The sequence below is a fragment of the Phialemonium atrogriseum genome (genome assembly GCF_030411735.1).
Source record: "Phialemonium atrogriseum strain 8032-3 unplaced genomic scaffold QBC33scaffold_23, whole genome shotgun sequence".
Classification (NCBI taxonomy): domain Eukaryota; kingdom Fungi; phylum Ascomycota; class Sordariomycetes; order Cephalothecales; family Cephalothecaceae; genus Phialemonium; species Phialemonium atrogriseum.
In genome coordinates this window covers 381,341-407,468 of record NW_026848160.1, presented here as the reverse complement: position 1 = coordinate 407,468, position 26,128 = coordinate 381,341, and the positions used below count along the sequence as shown (strand labels likewise).

Here is a 26,128-nt window from a genome sequence, read left to right as displayed (position 1 = left end):
AGAGGTTTTAACGCGGCAGTTCGGTTAGACGGTCACGTGGCGTTGCTGTGAATGGGTCGGAACCAGACTTTTGCGACTCCCGATGAAATTTCCATGTAAGCCCCACCATCGAATTTGGAAATCGACCTGCTGCACGACGAAGGACAAGGCAATTCGCCAACGATTTGCACATCTTTTGAAATGCCGGGAACTACAGAGACCGCGTTGAAGAGGAAGCGGAAGGGAAAATCGGAGCCCGCCCAGAAACGCCCACGGTCGGACAGCAACAGCAGCAGCGGCAGCGGCGGCCACGATGACGAGCAATCGCGGATCCTGCTCCTAGAACAGGGCATCTTGGAGTCGAGGAAGAACTACAACAACATCACCACCTTGATTGGGATTTCACGGAAACAAGATGATGGCGCCGAGGCTGCTATGGTTGCTGCGGTGTCGCTCTGCAGGATCTTCATCCGTCTCCTCGCATCGGGAAACCTGTCTAGGACGAAGGATGCCTCCGAGAAGGACGAGACGATTGTGCGGTGGCTTCGAGAGCGGCTGGGGGAGTACCAGGAGAGCCTCATATCAATGATTAAGCGTGACGAATTAGCGCTTACGGCTTTAACTCTTTCCATGAGGATCCTGAAAGCGGAAGCCGAACACTTGCACAGCAACGCCGAGTACAGCTTCCCAAGAGCATTCTTCACCGAGATTGTGGCCGCCCTCGTACAACCCGGGGTGGATGGCAGTGTGAGGGAAGAGTTCCTAGGGAAATTCGTCAATGAGTACGACGATATCCGGTTCTACACATTCAAGTCCATCAGGTAGGCCCTCGTTTTGTTGCTCTCGCTGTTCTGGCAAGGTGCTGACCATCATCAAGGGACATTCTCACACGCCCAGCTTCCGAAACCTCAGAGCAGACCTTGGATAACGTGTTCGGCCTTCTTACTTCAATTGACGGGGTACCTGGCTCGAACAAGGACCTTGAGGATTTCTACGTCGACCGGCCCAACGCGAAGAGCCATCCGCTCTTCTTGTTATCGCAACACAAGAAACAGGCGCAAGAGGCGTGGCTTGCGCTGATGAGGCTGGGACTGACCAAGGATCAACGGAAGAAGGCACTAGAAGTGATGACTGTCTCGATATCACCGTGGTTTAGCAAACCCGAGCTCCTGATGGACTTCCTCACAGATTCTTACAACGCTGGCGGTTCAACATCCCTCCTTGCATTGTCAGGAGTCTTCTATCTAATCCAGGAGCGAAATCTCGACTATCCCCTGTTCTACCCCAAGCTGTACTCCCTGCTGGATGCGGACATCCTACACTCGAGGCATCGCTCTCGCTTCTTCCGCCTTCTGGACACATTTTTAGCATCCTCGCATCTGCCTGCGGTCTTGGTCGCGAGCTTTATCAAGAAGCTGGCAAGGCTGACACTCAACGCCCCTCCAAGCGCCATCGTCGCAATCGTGCCTTGGATGTACAACCTCCTGAAGAAGCATCCGCTCTGCACGTTCATGCTCCACAGAGTGCCGAGAACGAAGGAGGAGAAGGATCTGATCGAGAGCGAAGGAGTCGGAGACCCGTTTTTGCCCGACGAGCAGGACCCGATGGAGACACACGCCATCGACAGCTGCCTCTGGGAGATTGTGCAGCTGCAGTCGCACTACCACCCCAACATTGCGACCATCGCGAAGATCATCTCGGAGCAGTTCACGAAGCAAGTCTACAACCTGGAGGACTTCTTGGACCACTCGTATGGAAGTGTAAGTGCTTTGTCAAGCCCCCTCCACCCCACCCCCGGCCGGGCCCTTGATTTCTACGTTTGCTAATCCTATTTGTGGCCACAGCTCTTGGATGCCGAGATGTCCAAGCAAGTCAAGAAAACTCCGGTGGTGGAGTTCATGATCCCGAAGCGGATCTTTTCGCGTGCAGACAGCGCCTCAGAGGAGCAAGATAGTCTGCTTGTCGAGCTGTGGGACTTTGGCTTGCCCTGAGCAGGCGTGATTCCGGCATTCTAGGTATCGCTCAGGCGCGTCATCTCCATGGAACAGGGTTCCCCTGGCGAGTTGTACTGTACATCTACATCTACCAGCTTATGGGTGGCATGTCCTGGCACCAGATATTTACCATCATTGGTCTCAGAAAGACCTTTTGGATACCGCCCAACTAGAACAATCCAGGAATGGTGGGGGCTACCGAAGAGATAGGAGCGCCGTTGCCTGTGGCAGGATGGTGGCATAGGATGGCGAACGCTAGAGTCTCAACCTCGGCAAACCAAAGCAGAGAGCTGCTTTGTCGATATACCGGCCGGTGGCGGGTTATGGTGTTACCGTGGATCATCCCACCGGCAGAGAATTAGATCGTACGACAGTCCTCGCCCAAGGCCAATAAACAAGTTCTGCCACGCTTCCCGCTGCACCTGAAGAGAAGAACATCAACACCATTTGGTCCGCCCTCGCCAGATGTAAAGAGACTCGTCGGCATATTTTCTGCGCGTGACTCCCTCTTGGGAAAGCCCAACCCTGGGATCACACATCAGGCAAGCCTCGCAGGAGATGTCAACTGGCACGTCTTACCCAGGCTGCATCCCCAACTGTGCCAGGCGTCGTGAAACCGTGACACAGACACTGATAGATATGCGCCATGAGCCCTACCTGTCCTTACTAGTCTCGTTCGGAAGTATACATCGTCTCCTATAGATTAACAAACGTCGACTTAGGTATCTAGACCTACCAACCTATCTATCTACCTACCTCCCTGCTCACCCTCCTCGAACGCCCGCTTAGCCGGTTTTCCTCCCTTTGTAACCCACACCACTCACTCCCCATACCGCCAAGGGCTGGCCAGCCGAACCCCCGGTTCCATGTTCCGGCGCGGGTGCGAAGACCAGGAGCGTATGTCCGGATATTCGGCGAGTCCCACGGTCCGTACGTGGCGGGGAGGGTGGGCACGGCAGAGAAGGGGGGTGGGTGGGTAGTGTAGTGTGGCTGACGCGCCATCCTCGGCCATGGGACCCTGATGATGACGGGGGCAGTGGAGAGAAAAGGTTGGGCTACTACGTAACATTCCCCAGGGTTTTGGCAAGGCGTTTCACTACCTCAGTACAGTCACGAAGGGCCGTCGGCAGTTTTCCGAACTTGGGCATTTGGGAGGTAGAGTGTCTCGAAGGAGAATGGTGGGAGAGGCAGCGGACTGGATTGGGCACCAAAGACGCCTTCACCGCTACATCTGAGTCACTTGGGGGATGGCTGTGATAGGCGGAGAGCAAGTAGTAAGAAACGATTTCCGTCCATCCTGCCAAAAAGGCAGACGAGTTCCAGCTTCGGTCTCTTGTTTCGTGGTTAATCTCACCCTCTTGCGAATGGGAATGTGGATGCCTAGAGACGCGGAGAACGAATCCCCCAGGGTCGTCATCCCAATGATTCTTCATCCAGACTAAAATGCCCGTCCCGCGCCGCTCCAATGCAGGCTGCGGCCAAGCGAAAAGCCGCGGATTTATTTCCAGGGATGCAAGTCAAACGCAGGTCCGCCCTCCATTGGGACCAGTCGCAAACAAGACATCAGGCGGCAGCGTAGAGTTTGGAAAGCCTCTGGTGAAAAACGACACGAACGATCGAGTAAAATGTCCTAGCATATCCCTATCGATGTCAGATTATGCGCCCCCATCTCCCAACAGTTACAAACGAATCTTGATCTCGAGAGTGCCCGCTTCGCTTGGCGACTTTAGACAAGGCTCCTCAATATTTCCAGTGGGGGTTTCTGGCAGTTGAAGGTCCATTTCCTGAGCATCTTGCAAACGGACTCGGATGGTGAATGCTGGCGACCGATGACGGCTTCACCGCTCTTCCTTTGCCCTTCCTTCGCAATCATTCCGGGCGGGTCTTGGGTCATGAAGCGACATTAGTGCTAGTATGATGTTGCCTGGTGAGCATCGTTTTTGCGGGCCATTCCATCCAAAGACGGGGTCTGAGGATAGCAGCGTCTCTAGTCCTCGCGAAATCAAGAGCGAAGTTCGTAATATCGCCATAGTATCTGCAGGGCTGTCCACATCGTCGGAATGTGTCTAATAAGACTAATGATCCCGTATCGTGTCGTCGCAAGGACCGGAAATAAAGGCTGACAGTATCATATCGACGTGGCCATACCCAGCTGCCTCCGTGATGAGTCTTGGCAACCCTGGCATACCGTCTATTCGATATCGACCGAAGCTAGGGAAGGCGTATCAAAGGTATCCATCGATTCAGATTTGGGCAAGCCCGAATAAAGGGAGCACAAGTGGTGAGATTTGGGGCCCGTCCCCATCATGTCGCGTATCACTGGTTGTGAGAAGCGATGCGGGTGGAACTTTGTGCGCCGCCTCCTAGATTTTGATGAACGTGAGGTCAAGTAAGAAGCCGCGATTGCCCTTCTAGAGGCATAAAAACGCCCACCGCTAACTACGATAGAAGAAAGAGCCAACTTAACTTGAACGCAGGATACCGTCTTGGAGCGGTTTACCTCGGTTGTCGTTATGGCACTTTGCAATATGGAAAGGAGAGAAGAGGAGTGCTAGACGATTTCGTTGACCCCGTCTCCTATTCCTTCAGGCCACCACCACCCTGATCCTAAAGAGGTGGTGTCCATCCGATCACGCACTGCTGTAAGGGTAGGTCCTTGCGTAGACCAGGTTGTGGGGTTTGCAGACGATGATGCACACTGGCTCAGGCGCATGCGTTTCCCGCAGGAACGCCATTATGGGGCTGTGTGACTGAGCCTGAAACCAACCACAGCGGGAACTCCAGATCCAGATGCAAATGGGACTGCCGGCAAGTGACAGGATTCTGCGATTTCTGGGTGAGAGGGCAGGTACAACCCAGAACACCGGGAACGGCGGTAACAGCCCGAACGGCCGAGAAAGCGAGTCCAATGACATCTGATCCGGTAGGATCGCCTCAGAAAACTCATTGGCTAGTGTTCCATCACACGGCTTTGGCCCTTTGGCCCCCTGGTTCGCTTGCGGGACTGGTTCTTCATCGCATTCTCCCGGCCGGATTGGTTCCGGCGGCGGAGCTGGCCCGGGGGTGAGTGTTGGTGCTGAAACATAAACATCAACACACTAACATTGGGTTGTTTATGGAGTATCCAGGTGGGCAGATGACAGGGCGGACATAAGATCGGGTGCGAAAAGGACGGTGAGTGCTCTGTGGGAACATCCAGATCCGAGGAGATCCGAAGAGACGAGTCAGAAGGAAGCGGTGTCTAGGGCTTGGCCCCGGAGCAGTACTGGACGCGTTCGCGTGCCAAAACAGAAACACACCGACCCTTCGTGTTGGGGTTGGGTAGAGACGGTCTTCGATCTGTGGTTTGGGCAATTGGGCAATTGGGTTACGGTAGCGGGCCTCTGAATATGCGGCCGGACGCACACTGGGGTTTTGGCCAGTCCGAGATCAGGAAATGCCTGCAAACCAGCCACCCCAATTTCCATCCTTTCGGTCAACTCGGCCAGAGAGCGAGAGAGAATGGCATGTTCGGGAACAGGGCCCTGCCCAAAACATTTTGCGAGAGACGCGATCCAACGGGTTTGATGATGGATGTCGTCGAATGTTGATGTTGATTTTGAGGAGGACGAAGGGGCGCTTAATTATTCCATGGGACCTTGCCTAAATGGGGTGGGGGATACTGACGACTCGATGGTAACGTAACGGTGAGTTCGGTTAGCGCTGTCTCTTCTCAACACCATAGGCGCAAATGCGGAGGACGTCTCTAATAACGGTCATGTTTCGAGCATGGCAAGCATTGACGGAATTAACGGAGAACAACTTGCCATGGCGGCTGATTGGAACGGGGAAGCTATCAAGTCGTTTCCGCCCCAAACAAACTCTGCCCAAGCCCCGCCTGTCGGGGAGATGACCTCTTGCGTGCGGATCATGATCGCGTCTGCGATCTCGCCAATCTGCGGTCCGTTTCCGCTGGGGGTCTTATTTAGGGGTTCCTCAGCGTTTCGAAACTGACTGGCTCAACGCTAACTAGATTTACGACAGAGTCGCCCTTTCAGCTCGACTCTTCTGGGGTGATGGCAATGCTAAGCGGCTGGGCAAGCTAGGCTAGGAGATGGGGGACGTTTCCGAGTTGATCACCCCACCCAGCGCTGAGCAATGAGAGTCGGAGTCTTGGCTGGCGCGGCTGGTCACTGGATTCACTGGATTTCAGAGGTCCCCTTGGGTAGCGATGCCCTAAGGCCATTTCTGCCCAACCTGCGCCAGGGCTGTCTGCTGCTCGTCTGTGGCCCACTCGATCGAGCCAACCCAGGGGACTCTCCGGCCGTTTGTTGATGCCGCTGCTCTTCATCCTCGAGGGACTCACGCCTGGGCAACCTTGCAGCTGACGACGCCTGGCCGTGGCCGTATTGCATCGCCAGACAGGATCAAGCTCCCCAGGAAGTACATACTTAGCTCTGCCAAGCAGTATGTGGTAGGAAGTACTGTAGGAGGTATTTTGGGTAACAGCTGATGCTGTTCGGGTGTGTCTTCCTCCGGATGTTTGCTCCCACACCCCTCCCCCCTACTTGGAATACCCACTGGAGAGAGACAGAGAGTTGAGAGCATCTGCAACACCATTGGAAAGTCACACCAGCACACATGCCTTGCACTTTCCATGGGATCCCTTCCCTTCCATTCGTGACCTCGTAGGGCCCCCCACCACCACCACCCTTAGCCAAGCAAGTACTTTCGTACCTGCCTCCTGTCTGAAATAGGTAGTTCGTACGGCAAAGGTTCATCACAAGTTGAGGTGCCCTTCGGCCTGACGGCCAAAAAGACTGAAGACTACAAAACCCAAGCAGCAGCCTGCAACCAGCAGCCCATCCTGCACCATCATCATCTTGACTGACCATTGTCATCACCGACATTTGAACTTGGAACTGTGTAAACACCATTGTCTTGTTCCAACTGTATTACCTCCTCCTTCACAATCATCCCGCCCTCGAGTACGAACGACGAGCTTTGCGCTGTATCTCGTACCCCTCATCCCAGCACCAACAACCACCTACCCACCACCACCAAGACCAGGACCAGAGACGGCAACACAAACCCACTACCACCTCCTGTACACCCAACCCACGACACGGGAATTAGAGTGCGTGAGTGACCAAGCATTCCCTTCTTTCCTTGCTTCCCTGGACGGACTTCCCGGTCTGGTCTTCTTTTAAAAATCCACCGTCTCCGTCTTCCCGCTCTCCCGCCCTCCCGCTCTCCGCTCTCTCCACACCAGCCACTTATCAGACTCTTGTTGAGCTGCCTTCCCCCTCTTTGCTCCGGGTTGCGCGATTGTTACCTACCTGGGTAGACTTGATCTCTCTGCATCGTTTCTTTCCCAAACCTCGATTTACTTGATCGGAAGGGGAAGTCTGGCGAGAGACGGCGACCGAGTCTTCTTCTTATCTACACGCCCCTTTCAACACCCCTCCATTCCAAAAATAACAGGGGCACCCTCGACCTTTTTGCCCTCACCGCTACGCTCTGAGATCCACCCACGACTAACATCCCATATAACACCAGCGGACGCACTGCTTCCCTCAAACACACACAAAAAAGTCCATTTTGTGGATTTCTCTCGAAACCATTCTCCCAACCTCAGCCGGCCTGTCATGGTCTCAACCTTCCCGATGCAAGCATTCTACAGAGCGCCGTTAGCGGTCGACACCAACCACGCCCAAAAATACTTCGAAGAGGATTCTGCCAGCATATTAGACGAGAACATTCTCGACCACGGCGCACTTGACTCAGCCTTGGAGATGTCGCCAGTCATGGCCGACAGCAGGAGAGACTCGTTTGCTGTCTCCTCATCCCTCTTCTCGCCCAAAACCGAAGAATGGCATACCTCAGACATGCAGTCGGTACCGTCAAACAACCCTTTCTTTGAGCCGCCGCACAGCAACAACCCCTTCATGCGCCTCGAGCAACACCAGCCGCCAGCCGCCGCATACGGTACCCAAGGTACATCATGGCCCATGAGCACCTCGGGAACTGCCACTCCTCTCCAAGCCTTCGACGGCCTACCCACCGAGTTCGACTCACATGCGTCAATCTTCCAAAGGCCGCCAACTATGCAAGGCCCAGCAACATTCGGCAACACTGGCAACCAGATCGCCATGTTCCAGCAGCTCGCCCACGCGGACAGCCAATCCATTCCCACGTCGCCCCAGAAGAACGACTGGATCAGCCAGGGCCTCAAGGACCAGGCCATGGTCAAGAGGCATCGCCCGGCGGGCGACATCATCCGCTCCCACAACGAGCTGCGCAGAGGGGATGGCATCCGGAAGAAGAATGCCCGCTTCGACATACCCGCCGAGCGGAACCTCAGCAACATCGACCATCTGATTGCGCAGTCAACGGATGAGCAGGAGATCAAGGAGCTCAAGCAACAAAAGAGATTGTTGCGCAACCGGCAGGCAGCGTGAGTACACCCCATCCATACCTCCCTCTTGTAACCCTGACGACTTGAATCTAACAGCCAAACACAGTCTCGACTCCAGGCAGCGGAAAAAGCAGCACACGGAGCGGCTTGAAGACGAGAAGAAGCAATACACCGAAGTCATCGGCCAGATGGAGCAGGAGATGGACACTCTCAAGACCCAGATGGAGCAGCTCCTCCGGGAGAAGCAGCAGTACACCGAGTACATCGAGAACCTCAACCTCGAAAAGGAGGACATGATCAGCGCTCACACCATCGAGACGGGCGAGTTGCGGAAGAAGATCAGCGTCCTGACGAACCACGTCCAGAGGCTCGAGGGCGCGGCCATGTCTGCAGCACCTCCCGTGCCAACAAATCCCACGGGCTTCCCTGGCGCCTTCGGCAGCGAGATGGAAGGTCTCGCAATGGATGCGTCCTGGGATAACCTGCCGCTGTTCGGCGACTTCGCACTGGAGCACCCTGCCGAGGTCAAGCAGGAGATGCAGGTCATCTCGGTCAAGAAGCCCGAGGTCCCACTGCCCACCGATGTGGAGAAGCCCGCCCAACAAGGCGGCCTGCTCTTCATGCTCTTCCTTGTCGGCGCCTTCGTCCTCTCGAGCCGGTCGACGCCCCCCATTCCCCGCGTGTCGGAAGACGTTCGCGCCGCCTCGGCCACTCTTCTGGAGAACGTGCTCAAGGACGCTGGTGTCCCTCAATCGTCATCGGGTTTGGGGCAGATGGCCCCTCAGCCGTCCGGTACCGCATGGGCCAGGGCACCTGCTCCGTCGATGGCTATGGGGAGCTCTGACATGGAGGGTGTTACCTCATCCATGCTTGGCGAGCTGACCGACGCCCTCATCCAACCGACACAAGAACAGACCAACGAACAAGTCTTCTCAATCTCTGCCGCTCAGTATAACGGTGTCAACTCCCAGGATTTCATGCAGGACGCCCCTGCAGAGCGATCCACCAGCCAAGGCAGGCGCAACCTGGCCGAGGCCCTCGCTAATATGCGCAACAATAACAAGAACTCGGCTGCCGAGGTCTATACCCGCTCACTGCTGTGGGACCAGATCCCGGGCGATGTTGTCCGGAGATTTGCGAAGATGGTGGCGGAGTGCAACACTCAGAGCGGAGGACAGCAGCTATGCAGTAACGACGGAGAGATGTGATGATGAATTACGACGGAATGACCAAACCAACCTACCTATGATAACGACCTTCCTCACGACGGGTCCGAACCCAACGAAACGCTCCATAAAACGAACACGACCGCCACGTCTGGTACCTTTTTATCTTTCCCTTTGTTCCAACGAACTATTTCTTTTTGAACACATACACTTTTACCGCCGCTCCCGCGACACCAAGAGACCTATATTGCTCACGCACCCGAAACATGCTTCTTGTGGTCCCGAATGGTCCGGGAAACTCTATTGCGGACTTTTTGACCTTTTTGACTTTTTGACTTTATTTGTTTTGAATCTGAGCAGGCGAGCGAGCATCTGAATTTGGCGATGATTTTTTAATGTGTTTTTTCTTGACTTTTTTTGGCTTATTGCTTTTTGGCGTCATATCAGCTCGAATGAGAGGCTACGAACGGATGGCAGGCAGAGGCGGGCAGGCAGGCATGGCGAATGGTGGTTGATCTAGAGGTATCACCACACAGTTGAAAATAGGGTGGTGCCTGGAGAGCAGTCATTTTGCTCTTCCAACTATGTCCATTTCTGTTTTCTGTACAATGGGTTGCGATGGATGGGACGGATACTGTGAAAGAGAACCAGTCTCGCAGACGGACGAGGCCAGATCAGCAGGCAAGCATATCACAGATTGGCACATGGGGAAATGGGAATTTTAGGGGACATGTTTTTTCCTCCTTTTTTTGGATTTAATAGGATAGCATCTACGTCTTGAGAGGACATGCATGGGGTGTAGCAACCCAGGCGTCTCACGACATACCCGCCAGACGGCACATATTTACTTTGTTTCTCTTAACGCTGCAAGCCCCTCTGGCTTTGCATCTACTTCCTCTTCCCCTTTGAATCCACTTCCGTTTTCCTCGAGAACTCTAACGGACAGGTGTGTTGGAGACCATCACCAGCAGAGGATCCTGTACAAAACTAACGCACAATGACGACTTTCCAACTTACAAACTTCACTGTGAGACACATTACGTAGGCAATGATTCCTGCCGCAGCGACCAACTCCTTCAAGCAAGGGGTGCGCCATCCAGGCAGGAGGGCCGCACCGCAGCGGTGCGTTTCGCTGTGTCCGCGTGTAAGTGGTGTCTCGGGCACTTGTCCTGATCCGGAGAGACAGTCCTGCCCGTCCTAGACTAGCTTCTGGCAGATCGATCTGCTTCTGGTCTTACTACTGATTGGGAAGGGCTGCGTGTCTCTTGGGACCGGAGGGCAGCAATTGGTCGGGGAAGTGTGTGGGCGATGGTCTCGGTCTTCTGTGCCAGGGAGTGAGACAATCCCCTCTTCCCAAGCACCGGATCTCAGCTACGGCGGGGAGGGAGGGGGACATGATCGTGGCATACGGGGTTGAGAGACATCACCGGATCGGCGGCCGGGGGGATGACGGAGGGGTCCCATTGGTGTTTTTTATATATAGATGTGCAGATAAAACAGCACAAGCAAAGCCGTAACAAAAAAGCCTGTAGGAATCAAACAGCCGTGAAGCCGTGGAAGTGAGTAACGAGACCATTCCATCCCATGGTGGTTGTCCATCTCAGACCTGCCGTTGGGCAAATCCGTCCCGCTGGATATGGGCTCGCGGACATGCTGATGCTGATGTGTGACCCCCATCCGGCCTATCGGGCACCAAGAGGAGGGGGGGATCTGACACACACCACCCACTCGCGGTGGGCTAGTGAGCCAGTGAACCTGGGGGAAGACATACATGACTTTGGACGCGGCAGTGCATTGCATGCATGCAATGATATCAGACACTAGAGTTGGGATGTTGGGGTTGGGTCGCCTGCCAAGGGCGTTCGGTCTCTTGTGACAGCAGGTTGAGGTGGTGAGAATTATCGCTGGGGGAATTCAATTCATCTAGATATACTCGGTACGCATATATGTTTACGCTGCGACCCGATGGAATATTACGTACTTAAATCGTTTCCGTCGGCACCGTTCAATCAGTCAATCAGGGCAGATGCATGGCGGTCCTGCCTGGAGCTGGGGTAGTTCTACAGAAGCGGTTCTCATGGCAGAGGAGCTGGTCAATCCTTTTTGGGATACGGCATGTCTATCACAGAGCGCAGCTGATACGGTCGACCCTGTGAGGGACAGGAAGTACGAACAAAAAGGGAGAAGAAAATTGGAGGGGTGGGGGGTCTGTGGCTACGAGGCCTCCATCGTCGAGTGATTTACAGAAGGTCATCATCAGCAGTTAGATCCCAGTGATGTCCAGTTGGCGATTATGCAGGGTAGAATTTAGCCCCAGTTGCGCTAACCCATCACCCGTATGCTTCCCCCGAGGAATAGCATTCCAGAGATTCGCTCTCCGCCGCCGCCGGCATGCCACATGCCCGATAATTGGGCATCCGCCGCCCACTGCCCAAGAGACCTAGGTCGGTACGACTTGAATACGGCATACATAGTAGCGCGTTCAATGGAGTATCGCAGGGCAGTGCCCGCCTCCTCCCCTCCGCCCCCGCGCCATGCAATGCACGCACGCAGCCGATGCACGTTGGGCTGCATGCTCTGCGCACTTGCGCACAGCAATAGGAGGAGCGAGTTCCTGCCCCCGTATTTCGATGCTGTGTCTCACTGGTGCAGTCTGCGTTCTCCTTCTTTCCCCGGACCCCGCACATTCAGACAGGTCTTGTGCTGTACATACGTATGACAGATCGGACGACTGCCTCTAAACAATCAGTGGCACAAACCACGGCGTCCCAGCGGGAACTGAATAAAAAAGAACAGCCTCAGTATTTGGATATAGTCGTCGCTGGCGGTACTAAACGAAACATGCTCATTTCCAGTCGCCGCGACGAGCCCCGGCGATGTCCAAGTCAATATGGATCATGACATTGGTCTGATAAATCACGTTAGAAGGTAGTATTATGTTGAAGCGACCGGGCGCAGACCCCGCGTCGAAAGGTGGAGGATGGTTTATCTCGCGGCATCTAGGATGGACCTCTCGCGGACGGGGGATTCTACTTCTTGGCGTTCTCGGGACTGTACTTGTCCTTCCAGATCCTGCGAGGGAAATAGACCGTCAGCAAGCTTTCCTCCAGTGGGCCGAGACAATAGGCCTCAGATCAGCAGCAGCAGCAGCAGCAACAACAACAACAAAACGGAAAGTGCAAGATTGATGCGCAATCTCGTCACATACAGGCAAAGACCTGCATGCATTCCAGATTTACGAGGGAGAAACAGGGCGAAGAGAGTGCTGCCGGGAGAATCGACAGCCTATCAATCGGCAGGCGCGCAGGGTCATCTGGGACGAGGTGGGTTGCCAGCTTCACGATTGGGCAGGGGCACCAACAGACAAAAAAAGGAACAGACGCCAGAAAAAGGGGGACCTTACCAGGAATTCCCTAGTGTCTTGTTCCCGTTCTGTTCAGCCAGTCGATAGTATCTCGCTGCCGCGTACTGCAAGTCCAAACACCGGGTCAGCCTCATTGTTTCTCGCGGTCTCACGCCGTGGGGGGCTTTGGGATCACAACATCCGATTTGCGGAACGGATAAAGCCTGGTTGATGCCCAAACTCCCCATGCCGAGCAGCTGGCGCAGGCTAATGGCCAGATCTAGTCTCGGAGGGGACCCAGTAGTCCCGTATCGTAGGTTGCAGGGCCAATCCAGCTGAGCAGGCAGGTCTCGAGTCATCGGCGATGCAGAGACCATGGGGGGACGATAGTGATCCGGGGATAGTGCTGCGAGGGAGAAACACGACTGACCTTGTCCTTTTTGGTACCGTACCCTTCGAGATAACACCAAGCTACCTCGTTCATGGCATCTGCGCGGTTAAGGAGAATTGGTCAGCCGTCATGGAACGTTGGGCAGCCATCACTAGTGAGACGCCATCCATCGACCAGTCCTCGTACCTGTGTCTCCAAGATTTGCAGCCGTTTCGTAGTACTACCAGCAGGGGGAAGAAAATGAAGGTCAGTTACTGGTCACCGTCGCCAAAGCGGATCAGCCCGCGGAGATTCCTGGTCGGCGAACTTTGCCAACTCCTGGAATCCCGATAGGGGCATCCCCCCGTCTGGCACAAGAAAGCATAGGAATAGGCGAAAAGGGGAAACACACCTGCTTCGCGGCGACGGCGTCCTTGGGGATCCCCCAGCCGTGACGGAAGCAATTGGCCAATTCGAAGATAGCGAGGACGAGCTCGCCCTTAGCGGCCCCTCCCTTCTTGAGGCCGGCCTGCAGGGCGAGGTTCTCGACCGTCGCCGCGTTCGATGCCGCCGCCGACAGGTAGTTGACCGCTGCCCCTGGGTCTGGTGCGCAGCCCCAGCCATGCCTGGAATCGCCCGTTAGTCCGTGGGATCGGCGTGCTTGCTCAATGGGCCCGCCTCTCTCGCTTTCATGAACGTCCACCACCACCCCTCAATACAACCGTAGGACCATCGACAGACAGGACAAATCAATGCTCACCTCAACGCGAGGCCGTACAAGACCTGGCTCAGGGGGTTATTAGCTCCCTTCGGATCCGCCAGGCGCGCAAACAGCGCCGTCGACCTCTGCAGATCGCCCTCCTCATGCAGCCTGATCGCCTCCTGTATATCCTCATCGATCGCCTTGGACGACACAACACCATCATCCGGGCCCGCCACCACCACCGGCACCGCCACCTCACCGCCGCCCCGCCGACCCTGCTCCCCGGGCGACCCGAGGCGCATCCGCCCAAGCTGGTCCTCGACCCCTCCTCCGCCCACGGGCGTCGGCGGCCTGCTCCTGTGCTTCTCGTTCTCCCTCGCCAGCATCGTCGCCCTCTTCTCCCACTGCGACTCGGTCCCGTCCCTGTCCTCGCGGCCGTCGGGCGCCCGGTGCGTCACGATCGCCGGCAGGTCCTGCGGCACCATCTCCGAGCTGGTCGGGCTGCGCGCCAGGTGGAGGCGGTGCGACAGCCGGCGCGCCGCCCCGCCGGCGGATGACGACGACTCCTTATTTCCGCCGGCGGTGCCGTGGCTCGAGGCGGACGCGCTGCGGCTGCGCGAGCCGCGGAACACGTCTAGGCTGAGCCGGTGGCTGCTGGTCTTGTCCTTTTCCTTGTCCCGCGCCGTCAGGTAGGTGCCGCCTCCTGCGTCGTCATCGCCGTCGTCGCCGTCGGGGTACTGCGGCGGGTGGATGACCTCGTGGGTGTACGTGTCGGAGCGCACAAAGGTGAACTCGGGCCCGGCGAGGCGCGAGACCGTCGCTGGGTCGGGGTCGCTCGCCTCGAGGGTGGATTTCTTCTTGAGGATGTCGCGGAGGCCCATGGTGGTCGGCGACGGTTTTGGGCAGAGTTGCGGATTAGGTAGCTAGAGCGACCCTTGGGTTTTGGCGGGGTACGACGAGCTGATCCGTGTGGGCGGCCGATGGGCGACTGGTGTTTGGGTATAAGTAGGTAGCCAAAGCCTGGGTAGATACTAAAAGAACAAACAAAGAGTTTTCGCTAAAATGCTGCGCATGTGCCTGAATCAGGGCATCGATGGCTCTCGAGGCGACGGATCCAGACAGCTGAGCTCGTGATTTTAAGGGGCGTCTACGGCTATCCAGCCCGCCATGATGCCCGCTAGGGAAGTATGGGGCTGAGCGCCGCGGCGGAGCAAAGCTGTGGCGCCCCCTGTAGGGCGGCCGCTCTCGGCGCGTAGGACTGGAGCTCAAGGGAATACGGTGGCAGTGAAAATGAATCGGACAAAGAGACGTTGCTGTCGTGGAAACATGTTTCCGCCCTCTACTTTCGTGGCCTGTCAGGTTGTTGAAGTTGCACCGTTGGCTGATGTCTTTCCAATAATAGCAGCACAACCCTAACCCATAACGCAGATCGCCAACTGGCATCAGAACTTTGGGAATATCTCTGCTGATAGTGAGGTGCTCTCCCATGTACAGTCAATGTTCACAAGAGACGAAAATCATGAGACGAAGGATTATACAACGGGATTGACAAGCTGCAGATCTGTCGCACATAGACTCGAATAGAGTCTCCGTGGGCAGCATTGATTGAGCACCTCGTACCACTGGTACATGGACTGCAGGGAGACCTGCGACTGAAGCCATCTCCAGTGGGATACGATACACTCGATACAAGAGGGGCCAGACTCTCTGCTCCATCTCATCTGGCTACTGGGGTTCCCTTCTGCAGCCGGCTTCCTACTTTCAGGAGCAAATGAGTCTGCACAACTACCAAGACTGCTTCGCGTTCATTTGACCCCAATGAAGCCGATGCCGTCCCTCGCCCTCTGAACAGCCCGGCGCAGGGCCTGGTCTTCGACATCCGTCCACTTGACGCTGAGTTCATTCCACCTCACGCCCGGGGTATTGTATTCCTTCTTCCATTGCGCCTGCAACGCCTGCAACCGGCTCATCTCGCGCGGATCGCCACTGCCACTGAACACGACAAACGCCGTGCACGGCGGGAGGGCGGCGTGGATGCGGACGAGCCGCTGCGTCAGCTCTGTGAGACACGCTTCCAACGGCGATGCTGTGGCCGCTTTCTCTCTGATGTCGGACGCCTCTCCGTCAAGTTGTTGCGTGTCGCCCAACGTTCCTATCGTATCGGCCTGTACCTGTAGTGAGACCGGAGGTCCGCCGCGCTCGTTATTGGCGAGCTTGTTGCGGTTCCACCAGCCCTGCAAGGCCTCGAGCTCGCGCATACGCGCCCATACAAAGTTCACTCCGCCGCCTGGCACTTCCAGGCCGTCGGGATCACCACTAACAGCACGCAGGATGCCTGCCTCGACCTCGGCGTCCGAGCTGCACGAAATCTTGAACGTCGCAGAACCACATTCGTTCTTGCTGGGGTCTCCCCAGTCCACTGCCGCACTGCTCTTCCCCGTCACGAGGCCTCCCTTGGCCTCTGGTCCGGCTTGGCTGGAGTACGAGGTCCCAGCGCGGCTCAGCCGCTTAAACAGATTCTCGCGCTGAGAGTCACTAGCAGCCCATGCCTTGCCCTTCTCACATTTCTTCTTGACGAGGTCCAGACAGGCCCTAGCATCTTCGATGCTGTTATGGCCGAGTACCGTCCCGTGTCCTTTCTGGATTTCGCGGTTGAGGTACTTCTTCGTGATGAATTTGAGAGAGTTTTTGAGGGGCGGCCCGCGTGCATGGGGGAAGAGGACCGAGGTATCGACGATGAAAGGGTGTGTGAGCTGTAACGCCTTGAGGTCAGAGTCGAGCGAATGGCCGACCAGGATGGTACGTGGGTGCAGTAGTTTTAGAAGGCGTGTTTGGATATCTTTCAGGGTAGTTGTGACCGGATCTAACATCTCCTTGCTGATGCCCGAGAACCGGGTTACGTAGTCAATGATGGGTTTGTCCGGCTTGACAAGCTCGTCAAGGACAACATTGCCATCCCATGAGACGATACTGATCCTGGTGAGCGAATACTCTCTCTCGCCGGTCACGCACATCTCGCAATCAAGCGCTAGAACCTCTCGCCCCGCCGTCATGCTGCCTTGTTGGATTTCTGCTTCCGGGACGTCTCCGTCCTCAAGCTTTTCCACATTGGTGTGGACCCAGCCTTCTGGGTCCACGAAAGCCTTCCGGCGTTCCTCGTCTGGTAGCATAGCGGGGTGCAGCACGAAGCCATTCTCCAGGAAGGTCTCGGGCGTGACCAGGAACTCGGTAATCCTTGTTCGGACATCCTTCCAGCCATGGGGGTCCGAGACTGGCTTCACGCCTTTGATCTCTTTCTCTTCCTTGGATTTCGGTAGAGGGGTAGTAAGCATGGTGTTGACGGGCGAATGAAGTCTGGCTGACTTGTCGTCACCTGGGGCCTTGATGGGCCAGAGGTGGGAGAACATATCTGCAAATGGCTGCAGCGACTCTGGCAGCAAGTCCTTGTTCAGCACACGGGGGTAGTAATCATCTGGGGATGTTGCCACGCGCTCGGTCGCTTGACCCATGTCAGTGCTGGCAGCAGTCTGAGAATAGGTTGAGAGATCGACATGCTTCTTGAACATGGCTTCTTCTAGGCCTGGCACCCATATCGCAACGACCTTCCGGAACTCAGACCGATGCCTGACGGCAACCCATTGAGGCGCAGAACCGTCGGCCAAAATATACAGGATCAGGTCGCGTATTTGGGATAGGTTAACTTTGGACTGCAGTCTCGCCGTAGGGGCAAAGAGTATCCCCGGGTATCGACTCGACTCGTGTTTGGGAATCTTCTTCAGCTTTTTGACCGGTCGCCCATTCTCAATTGTCTGCCAGCCATCGTCGTCTTCGTCGGCGTCATGGGGGCTGGGGCGCTTCACTCCAGTCGATGAGTCGCTCAGGGCCCGAGGCGCCGAGTCAGCGCTTTCCGGGCCGCTTTCAGGCACGCTCTCCGGCTCCTTCTTTGTCGATTCATGTTGGGCAGTGGCTAGAATCGCTCTCCTTCTGTTCTTCTTGCTGTTCTTGCCCATTTCGAAGGTGGATACACGGATGGGAGAAGGCAAGATGTCGCAGGCAAGAAAAAACCCAGAGGAAAATTGAAGGTGAGGCTGAGAATTTGGGAGATGTGGGGCTCGCTGCCGCTGCCGGCCGGGACCTACCACAAATGTGTCTGGCCCCACCTGTGCGAATTATTGCACGTGCCAGATGTCAGCCGGGGGTGGGCGGCAGCCGCCGTACATGGTCCCGGAGCAATTCGCAAAAACAACGGCCGTAGATGGATTGCTAATAGGCAGGACGTTGGTTGTGAAACTTGTGGCTGGACGAGGGCGTTTTATGGCCTCAACTCCACAGGCTGCCTACCAATGCAGTACCTATGCATACGAACATGCTCCTGTTGTGGGGTGCCATTGATAGATTCCGCCGCCTTGACTGGTGTACCCCACAGATCTAGGGATCAGGGAAACTACCTAGGCGCTAGGATAGCAACGGCCCCCTGATCATCCAATCATCCACAAGCAAACCTGACATCCAAGTCTTTTTTGGGGTGCGATTTTGCATAATAAATCGGTATCAAGATGAAGAAAAAGACAATAGCGACCAAGCCTAGTAGGAGGTAGGCTCCTTCCTCGGCCTCCTGTTTCCAAAGGAAGCGATTAGCATATGAACAGATATCAACCGTGCAGGACTTGTTTGGTAGTGCGAACCGTTGCCTGTCCTTGTTCCAACCGGCGTTCCCGACGGGCCTTTGACAAGAAGTTAGAATTGGCTTCTCTCAGCTGACGGGAGAAGAAGGAGAGGGAGAAAAGAAGACGCTGGAAACAAGTGTGGCCCGCAACTGGGTAGCAGCAGCTTCCATATCCCGCGCCAACAACAACTTCATTCCCTCGGTCAACTGCTTCTGGTCGCTTAGCAACACCATGGCGTCAGAAGCAGAGCTAACACCCCACAGATCGCGTCCTAGGCAGTGGATAGCCGACTGATGTACTTTGTCGTCAAGCTCGCGCCTAGTAGCAAGGTTGGTGATCCATCTGCGGCAGACAGACTGGGTCGCTCCGTGGGGGGGAAAGCTGGTTATGAGCGAAGCGAAGGAGGTATTGTCCTCGGGTCTATCAAGGAGAGATATCCTATGGTCGGGATTGTGGGTGGAGTTACCCAAGTCCTCTACGTCGTTGCCCATGTCGATGGGTTGATGATTGATGGCAGGAAATGGTTCTTGTCTCAGGTTTGGTTGGTTGGCAAAAAAGAGTTCAGTGTCACCTAACTCGGTCCCAGTGCTTCTCAGGCACTACTGCCCAAGAGCAGTAAAACGCAATAGAAAGCATGTTGGCTAAAGCCTATTGCAAAGACTCGTTTGTGTACCTATTTTTGGTTGTATGTCGCGGCGATCTCAGCCCACATGTCCTCACGTGAGTATTCTACCATAATTTCCACGTTGTGGCTGGTGCAAGAAAGGCTGAAAACGATGACGGGCCCCATCCGTGTCCAGTCATTGGCCGAATTCCCCAGCACTTTACGCGTGTCGACGCGATTGAAGCTTAATTGCCCTGACAGCATCCCACTGAAGCTTTGACGCCAGATAGCAGGCGATCAACAGAATCGCGGCCTCCCACTTACCTATCCTCGCCCCAGAATGTCAGACCTATCTTTCTAAACCCAACTCACCCACAACCCACGTTTGCCCCCAAGCAGAACAATGGAAAACATCAGTTGTACCTGTAAAGCGTGCGGTGCTGCTATCGGTGACTTCCCCAATCTCTGGACTCAGATAGGGAGGAGTTACTTCAGCCCCATTGTCGAGCCACAAGACGCGCTTGCGATCGTATCGCATGGGCCCCTGAGGCTCGGCGAAAAAGGCACACTGGTCGACGCATGGTAAGCTCCGGTTAGCCCCTCGAGCGGTGCTTGATGTTGACAATCAGTTAGCCAGCTGCAGGACATTGCTTGCGCCCAATGCAATACTATATTGGGCATAAAATGCCTGAACACACCGACAAACCATGTACTTGACGAGTGAGATCTCTGATTATCCTTCAAGGCGTTTAGGAAGCCAGCATCACTGATGGTTGGTTCCCAGAAATCAAATCCTTCTACGCGCCACTTCTGTGTCGTCAATAAGCTTCAGGGATGGCAGAGAGGTCGACTTTGTGGTCAAAAGATACCTCAAACTCAGAGAGCCCTCGAGGGCAGGGACAGAGCAATTTGGCAGCTCTACCAATGGGGATCGGGCACGCACCCGAGATGCTCCTGGAGCAGCGGCGCAGAATGGATACCACTTTCCAGAGGGGCCAGAGCGCAGAGATATCTTACAGCTCCAAGCCGACTTGGAGGCACAAAGGGGTGATATCGAGAGGATCGACAGCGCTGGCTTCAAGGTCGTTTCCGCACTAGACGAGGCTGTCTCTCGGGTTGAAGGAGATCTCACCAAGATGAGGCAAACGCTTTCCGAACTGCAACGCGAAATCAGAGGCAACCATGACGACGTGTCTTCGCTCAAGACAGAAATTACCGACGTCAAGCGACTGGCCCAGGACCATACCGCAATCAAGCGGCTTGAGGGTCAGCTAAATTCTGCAAACAACGCGATCGAAGAGGTTCGACGAAACATGGAGGACGTGACTACTAAATTCCGCCAGGACTTGGCTGGTGTGAAGTCTGAAGTGCGAGAAAACAGCGATGGTCTTGAAGGACTGAGGGCCCTCGTGAGAGACCGCATATCGACCCGAGACCATGCAAAGGAGATGGCTGCCGTGCGAGGGGAGTTAGCCCAGCTCCGAAAACAAATGGATGAAAGCCGCTCCAAGCCTCCCGAGTCATTCCCATCGAGGGAGCTGGATATCTTGACTACCAATATTTCGAAGATCGGGAACCGGGCCAGCCAAGTTGAAAGCCTGCAGATGGAGTTCGAGATTTTCAAGGGGCGTATTGAGAGGATGGAAGGCGCCAGACAAGACCGCCCATCTTTGCATAATAGCCCCAAGGACGTATCGCCATATGACCAGTATGATAACGATGATTATCGCGCTGGAGATGAACTCCCTACTCGAAGAAAACGGCGGTCCTCGGGGCCGGATGGCTCGTTGGTTCCTGGCTCTAATTCTACAAAACGAACCGCCTTCGCATCCCAACTCGCCGACACGCCCGATAAAGCAACCGAGTGGGAACCTAATTCGTCCAGCCCGGTACTTCCGCATCCAGGAAATGCTCGCCTGACCAAGACTGGAAAGGTGGATAAGAGAACGCAGCGTGCATCAGCCAGGCCTTTTATCAGCATATCAAGCGATGGTAAAACAACTGCGAACAGGAAAAGGGGTTGAAATTCCCTGCTCTCTGTTCTCGAGGACTCAACCGCGACTTCTCGTGATTGCTCTGCTACCACCGTCCAATTCCGCGGTTGAGATCTCGATGGCAAAGCTCGCCAGCTCGGTAATCGGCTTCAGGACTGCCTCTTCAAAGAAAGCCCGGCCGTCCGGATGCCGCGGATTGGTGGCCCAAGCCCGAAGCAGCATGGACTCCCGTTCCCGCCCCTGGAGGCTCTCGATATCTCCCAGGAGCTCTTGGGCACTCCTGAGCACGTCCCAGTCCTCCGAGTGCGCCATTGGGCCGTAGTGGACAACCAATCGCAACAAGGCTTCGCACATGGAGACCTGGTCGCACCTGGACAGGGCGGCGACCAGCTGTGAGTGGGAGCACGTGCTTGCCAGCTCGCCCATCATCGAGAGCGGGGCCGTCTGGCTGAGTAAACCGGCGACCAGCATGACACCCTTTACTCGCCAGGGCTTGAATGGCGCGACGTGGGCGAAGGGGTGGCACTCGGTCGCAAGGAAGCATGCCAAGGAGAGCGCGGAGGCGAAGTTCTGGTCACCAGACTGGCAGAAGTTGGCGAGGTCGTGGAGGATCGTCGGAACAGGCTCGACAGCGAACATGCCGGCTTCGATCAGCGGCTTGCATGCCGCCCATTGACGTTTCGCCTTTTCCAATGAGCCTTCGGACCCTTGCTTCTCCGAGGTGGCCGAAGCGATCTCCTGCGACGCGGTTGAGCTTGTTGCTGGTGACTGGTACATCCCCCTATTGATCGGGGGGTTACGGAGCTTTTGCAGATTGGGTTGGAGACTGAAAGCGTTGAGTGGGACAAGCGGAGAGGCCTGGCAGACCTGATAGACGTCTAGGTCATCCACACAGCGAGGGCACTGGCACTGGAAGTGGTACAGCCTCAGGGCGTTCTGCCGCTCTGACTTGGAAAGCGTGTTGTCTGTTTGGTTATATCATCAGACGGCGAACAAACTGGGGGAGAGGGGTTTCTGATTGGAAAGGAGGCTTGAAGATTGTTTGGATGTTTAAAGTAATCATGTACTCACCAATGTACGAAATTTCAATCTCGTCCCCCTCCTCGATATCCCTCTCGGCTCGTAGAATCGCCGTCCTGCCGGAAAAGCAGATAAACGCATTCGGCATGCAGGAGTGGTTGGCCATGGCAAGCACCGGGTCGAGGAAGATGCCAGCCGTCCCAGTATCGGGATCGGAGCGGTCAAACGCATTCGTCTGGATCTATTTCTTCATCCCATTAGCATTTCTCCCTCCCCTCCCTCCCACTCCCCCGCAGTTCAAACTCGCCTTGCACAGCAACTCCCTCACCCCCTCCGGCCTCCGCGCCAGCTCCTCGAACCCAGCATACATCGCCGCCGCGACAGCCTGCGTGCCCAGATCCGCCCACACGGCCCCATCCCTCCTGAACCCCTCGACATTCCCCTCCAGGAAGCCTCCCCCACCACCACCCCCCCGGCCAAGCACATCCCCCACCGCCCCCCTCACCCCGCCATCCCCCGCCCCAACCCTCAACAGAACCCCCATGGCGGCCCTCACCGGCGTCGGCACCCACCCATCCCGACTCCGCGCCCGAGCCCGCCCCAGCGCAGCGCACTCGGCCTTGTGCCCGGCCCGCCACGCCCGCGTCTGGCATCCGCGGCCGCAGTACGCGACGGCGCGGCAGCCCGTGCAGGCGGACGCGGGCGGGGACGGGCGCTGCTGCAGGCACCAGTCGCAGGTGGAGAGGGCGTGGGGACCGTCTGGGATGGCGATGAGCGGGGTGGTGAAGGTTGCGATTTGGGAGCCTGCGGGGAAGGGGCGGGTTGCGCGGAGGGAGCGGCCGCGGGTTGGGGTGGTGGTGGTTGTGGTGGGGGCGGGAGTGCCGTGGATGCGGAGGCCCGGGGGCGGGGCCGGGGGTGAGGGGTTAGTCATGGTGGGGAATGAGGTTGTGGAAGAAGGGTGTGCATGTGCGTGTGTGTTGGGTATTGAAATGGTAGGTTGATGGAACAGTATTTGTGACGAGATTTGAGCTGAAGAGATTTCAGATCAATTCGCCCCAAGCTATGTGTTCAGTCTTCGGTGTTTTTTTCCGAGATGTAAGAATATCAATGTGCCAGAAAAGCAGCCACAAACCAGCAAAATGCATGCTGATCAACACGAAACTAGAGATTCGAATTCTCCATGTGTATTTATTGTCTAGAATCAAACGGGGTATATCGGATGCTACAGAAATCATAGTTCTACCCTGGCTCGGGGCTGTGTCCCAAGAGCCTTTCTCGCCTTGCTCAGCTGATCCCCTAACTCCACACTCCAATGCCCCTTATCGGAACGATGCTGTTGTACAAGTCTCTTCAGTTCCCAGTCCCAGCACCCCTCAGACACGCCGGCGTTGTTCTTGCACCAGTGATCGGTTGCTTGGTCATTTCTGGGCCACTCTCCCAGCGCCGCACCCATGCTTTCATCCAAGAAGTTGTCTTGGACCAGAAGCGCCACCCTCCTCTGCACGGGCTCCCACTCGGCTCCGGTCTGCGATACCAAGACGTCGAGAAGGAACTCCATGCCGCCGCTTTCCAGGAAATCCTTGCGAATGACGGGACTCTTGATCAGTCCTCTGATGGCAGATGCTCTAGCTTTGGCTACGGCAGCATGATTGGAGGAGTGCTTATCGGACGCTCTGGGAGCAATGAGTCGGAAAGTGGCCGTCCCCAAGTCTTCGGCTGATCCTGGGCATTTCAGTGTCCTGAGAGTCTGCCAGTGCTTCTCAACCTCACTAAGCGCCTTAGGATGATTCTGGACAGCCCCGGCAATAGTCAAAGCGGCCACCCGTGCCCGACTCAACACGGTTCCTTCAACACCTTCCTCGAAGACCTGGGGGTTGTTTGCGAGACAAAACAGCGACTCCACGGTGTCGTATTCCTCGGCGATCATTAGGCCGTAGTAGATGTCGTGCGATATGTCCTCCAAGGATTCAAGAGCCTCGTCGAGGTTAAGACCCTTCTTCAAGAATTTCAACGAGTCGTAGAATGATTCGGTGTCCTGGACTGGTTTCTTGATTTGACCAGCCGCGTCGTAGGCCGGAGCCCCCGCCGGGATACCCACATCCTCTGCCTGCTCCGATTCGACGACAACAACCGACGAGTCGACCGGCAACCCTTCTAATGCCTCGTCTTGCTCGCCTGGAACGTTGATCTTTGCCTCTTTCTTGCCGGACGACAAGTTCAAACGAACGTGGAGCCCAGCCGGGAGTTCCTGATCCTCACGGACTATCTGGAATTCGTCTGATGGCTGAAATATCCGCGGGTAGCAGTCTGCCGGGTTGTCCGTGTGACATATCAGATCGACTTCAGCCGAGGGCGATGGTGCTGATTGGTTCGGGGGTGAGGAAGTTGCAACACCAAGTGTGGCAATGCCCAATAAAACAAGCCCAATGAGAGCAAATAACCTGAACGCTGAAAACCGGTCCCCGCCAGACGCCATCCTCGTGGTTGAATTAAATGTCTTGTGAACTACGTCCAGCCGATGACAGAGAACGTGTACCGGAGGTAGTAGCACTTCAAGAGCAGGGCTTTAAATAGGGGAAAGTGGAGTCGTAACCTGTTGGTGTCAAGTATAGAAGGGAAGCGGGAGATCTGGGGAACAACTCCTTCGAAGACATAAAAAGAAGGCTTATGAAGCAAAAGTAAACACTAGTTGAACTGAACACGACTACCACTTCTAATGAGTCAGAGTCACTGTGAAGCCACTAGAACAGAGGACAGTTTGTCATAGGGCTGATGGAGTTCGCCTCCGATCTCGAACCTTCAACACATTCAGGCGTCCCGAGGTCCAGCGATGTGGGTCAAATAGCAGGAGAACGAACGCCATCTCAGAGAATGTATTTGGCAGGCAGCGATTGGCCAGCTTGGCGGTACTTGGGTACATAGGCGCGTTAAGCGAGGTCAATGCGCGGCTGCGGGATAACATCACCTGCTAAAGCTCTTGCCCGCATCTGCCCTTGAGCAAATATCTCGATCCCTGCGACGACCAATTGACCCGAACAACGGCCGTTATCACAATGTCGGCAATCAGGCAAGGGGCTGCTTGCATCGCCCGGCGATCACGGTCAACCACCATTCGAAATGCGCGATCCTACGCCTCTGACGCCCATGGCCACCAAGCCGCTCCTCCCGTCGAGGAATCGCTAGGGGTATGTCTGCAGAATGGAAATCCACACCAGCGGAATTTTCAAGCAGAGCAAGATACTGATTAGTTGTTTTTGCCCCCTTTCTAGACCGCCTTCTACGTCGCAATCGGCGCCGTCGCCACATCCGCCATCGTCTACTCAATCTCCAGGCCAGGGAAGGATGGCGAGCCCTCCACCATCACCAAGCTGTTCGACCGGTTTGCATTCCTGAAGGAGCAGGACGAGCTCCGGAACACCCTCCGCACAGCGGCGATCGAGCAGGCAGCGCACGACAAGCACCTGCTGTACTACGCCCCGCGGAACCAACACGTCGAGCTGAAGTACCCCGAGTATGTCCACCACGGTGCCCTAGCATGGGCTGGCGATCCCCAGAAGGAGGACTACGGGGAGGAGTTGCTTGGGTTGCGCTAATTATTTATTCCAGGGTATTCACTGGGGGCTCGCCGTTCAACGTCCCCGCGGGCCACAACGTGAACCTCGACAACGTGGTTGCCCACTACAGGGAGCGGCACCACGCAGAGGAGGAGAGGAAGGCAAAGAAGCTGGCCGCTGCGAAGCAGCTGGAATAGATGCTGGTTTTTTGTCTTTTTGTACCACACCGTCCGCCGCTTAGGTCTCAACGCCTGCACATAGAGATTCGAGCTTTTGCTCGCGAGCTGCAATGGATATAGGTGGTAAAACTTAGCACCCTTGGCATGTCTACCGCATT

The 26,128-nt window shown here is 55.9% G+C and overlaps 8 protein-coding genes across 8 annotated transcripts; 4 read left to right on the top strand and 4 right to left on the bottom strand.

Moving 5' to 3' along the window:
• Positions 1-180: 180 nt before the first annotated feature.
• On the top strand, positions 181-1,970 carry QBC33DRAFT_456949 (CBF/Mak21 family-domain-containing protein; the record flags this gene model as incomplete). Its single annotated transcript, XM_060424833.1, has 3 exons — positions 181-800; positions 857-1,739; positions 1,824-1,970. 3 exons carry the CDS (start codon positions 181-183, stop codon positions 1,968-1,970), a joined length of 1,650 nt encoding a protein of 549 aa, XP_060280892.1.
• Positions 1,971-7,600: 5,630 nt separating this feature from the next.
• On the top strand, positions 7,601-9,578 carry QBC33DRAFT_561711 (uncharacterized protein; the record flags this gene model as incomplete). The annotated part of the gene is made up of 2 exons (XM_060430153.1): positions 7,601-8,409; positions 8,477-9,578. 2 exons carry the CDS (start codon positions 7,601-7,603, stop codon positions 9,576-9,578), a joined length of 1,911 nt encoding a protein of 636 aa, XP_060280891.1.
• A 2,832-nt stretch (positions 9,579-12,410) lies between these two features.
• On the bottom strand, positions 12,411-15,323 carry QBC33DRAFT_192788 (putative cell cycle inhibitor Nif1). Its single transcript, XM_060422532.1, has 7 exons — positions 14,998-15,323; positions 14,010-14,940; positions 13,662-13,875; positions 13,457-13,490; positions 13,310-13,368; positions 12,940-13,004; positions 12,411-12,608 (listed from the first exon to the last, which is right to left on the bottom strand). The coding sequence occupies exons 2-7, from the start codon at positions 14,831-14,833 to the stop codon at positions 12,566-12,568; spliced, it is 1,239 nt and encodes a 412-aa protein (XP_060280890.1). The 5' UTR covers positions 14,834-14,940; positions 14,998-15,323; the 3' UTR covers positions 12,411-12,565.
• Positions 15,324-15,757: 434 nt separating this feature from the next.
• QBC33DRAFT_517609 (RNA exonuclease 1) lies at positions 15,758-17,962 on the bottom strand (the record flags this gene model as incomplete). The annotated part of the gene is made up of 1 exon (XM_060426195.1): positions 15,758-17,962. The coding sequence occupies one exon, from the start codon at positions 17,960-17,962 to the stop codon at positions 15,758-15,760; it is 2,205 nt and encodes a 734-aa protein (XP_060280889.1).
• A 1,406-nt stretch (positions 17,963-19,368) lies between these two features.
• On the top strand, positions 19,369-21,261 carry QBC33DRAFT_192835 (uncharacterized protein). Its single transcript, XM_060422533.1, has 3 exons — positions 19,369-19,805; positions 19,857-19,943; positions 20,008-21,261. Exons 1-3 carry the CDS (start codon positions 19,627-19,629, stop codon positions 21,245-21,247), a joined length of 1,506 nt encoding a protein of 501 aa, XP_060280888.1. The 5' UTR covers positions 19,369-19,626; the 3' UTR covers positions 21,248-21,261.
• A 13-nt stretch (positions 21,262-21,274) lies between these two features.
• On the bottom strand, positions 21,275-23,353 carry QBC33DRAFT_594761 (uncharacterized protein; the record flags this gene model as incomplete). The annotated part of the gene is made up of 3 exons (XM_060431795.1): positions 22,566-23,353; positions 22,289-22,478; positions 21,275-22,182 (listed from the first exon to the last, which is right to left on the bottom strand). The coding sequence occupies exons 1-3, from the start codon at positions 23,166-23,168 to the stop codon at positions 21,275-21,277; spliced, it is 1,701 nt and encodes a 566-aa protein (XP_060280887.1). The 5' UTR covers positions 23,169-23,353.
• A 59-nt stretch (positions 23,354-23,412) lies between these two features.
• Positions 23,413-25,090, bottom strand: QBC33DRAFT_546801 (uncharacterized protein). The gene has a single exon (XM_060428689.1). It carries the CDS (start codon positions 24,711-24,713, stop codon positions 23,469-23,471), a length of 1,245 nt encoding a protein of 414 aa, XP_060280886.1. The 5' UTR covers positions 24,714-25,090; the 3' UTR covers positions 23,413-23,468.
• A 200-nt stretch (positions 25,091-25,290) lies between these two features.
• QBC33DRAFT_456867 (uncharacterized protein) lies at positions 25,291-25,988 on the top strand (the record flags this gene model as incomplete). Its single annotated transcript, XM_060424829.1, has 3 exons — positions 25,291-25,422; positions 25,507-25,748; positions 25,844-25,988. 3 exons carry the CDS (start codon positions 25,291-25,293, stop codon positions 25,986-25,988), a joined length of 519 nt encoding a protein of 172 aa, XP_060280885.1.
• Positions 25,989-26,128: the final 140 nt, after the last annotated feature.

What these genes read in the sequence shown, in the direction of transcription:
- QBC33DRAFT_192835 (XM_060422533.1), top strand. Translation starts at nt 19,627, where the DNA reads ATGGAAAACATCAGTTGTACCTGTAAAGCGTGCGGTGCTGCTATCGGT. An exon ending in GGCACACTGGTCGACGCATG is followed by an intron (nt 19,806 to 19,856) that starts GTAAGCTCCGGT and finishes ACAATCAGTTAG; the next exon opens with CCAGCTGCAGGACATTGCTT. An exon ending in ACAAACCATGTACTTGACGA is followed by an intron (nt 19,944 to 20,007) that starts GTGAGATCTCTG and finishes GTTGGTTCCCAG; the next exon opens with AAATCAAATCCTTCTACGCG.
- QBC33DRAFT_192788 (XM_060422532.1), bottom strand. Translation starts at nt 14,833, where the DNA reads ATGGGCCTCCGCGACATCCTCAAGAAGAAATCCACCCTCGAGGCGAGC. An exon ending in ACGGTACCAAAAAGGACAAG is followed by an intron (nt 13,005 to 13,309) that starts GTCAGTCGTGTT and finishes TTGGACTTGCAG; the next exon opens with TACGCGGCAGCGAGATACTA. An exon ending in AAGACACTAGGGAATTCCTG is followed by an intron (nt 12,609 to 12,939) that starts GTAAGGTCCCCC and finishes TTTCCCTCGCAG; the next exon opens with GATCTGGAAGGACAAGTACA.
- QBC33DRAFT_546801 (XM_060428689.1), bottom strand. Translation starts at nt 24,713, where the DNA reads ATGGCGTCTGGCGGGGACCGGTTTTCAGCGTTCAGGTTATTTGCTCTC.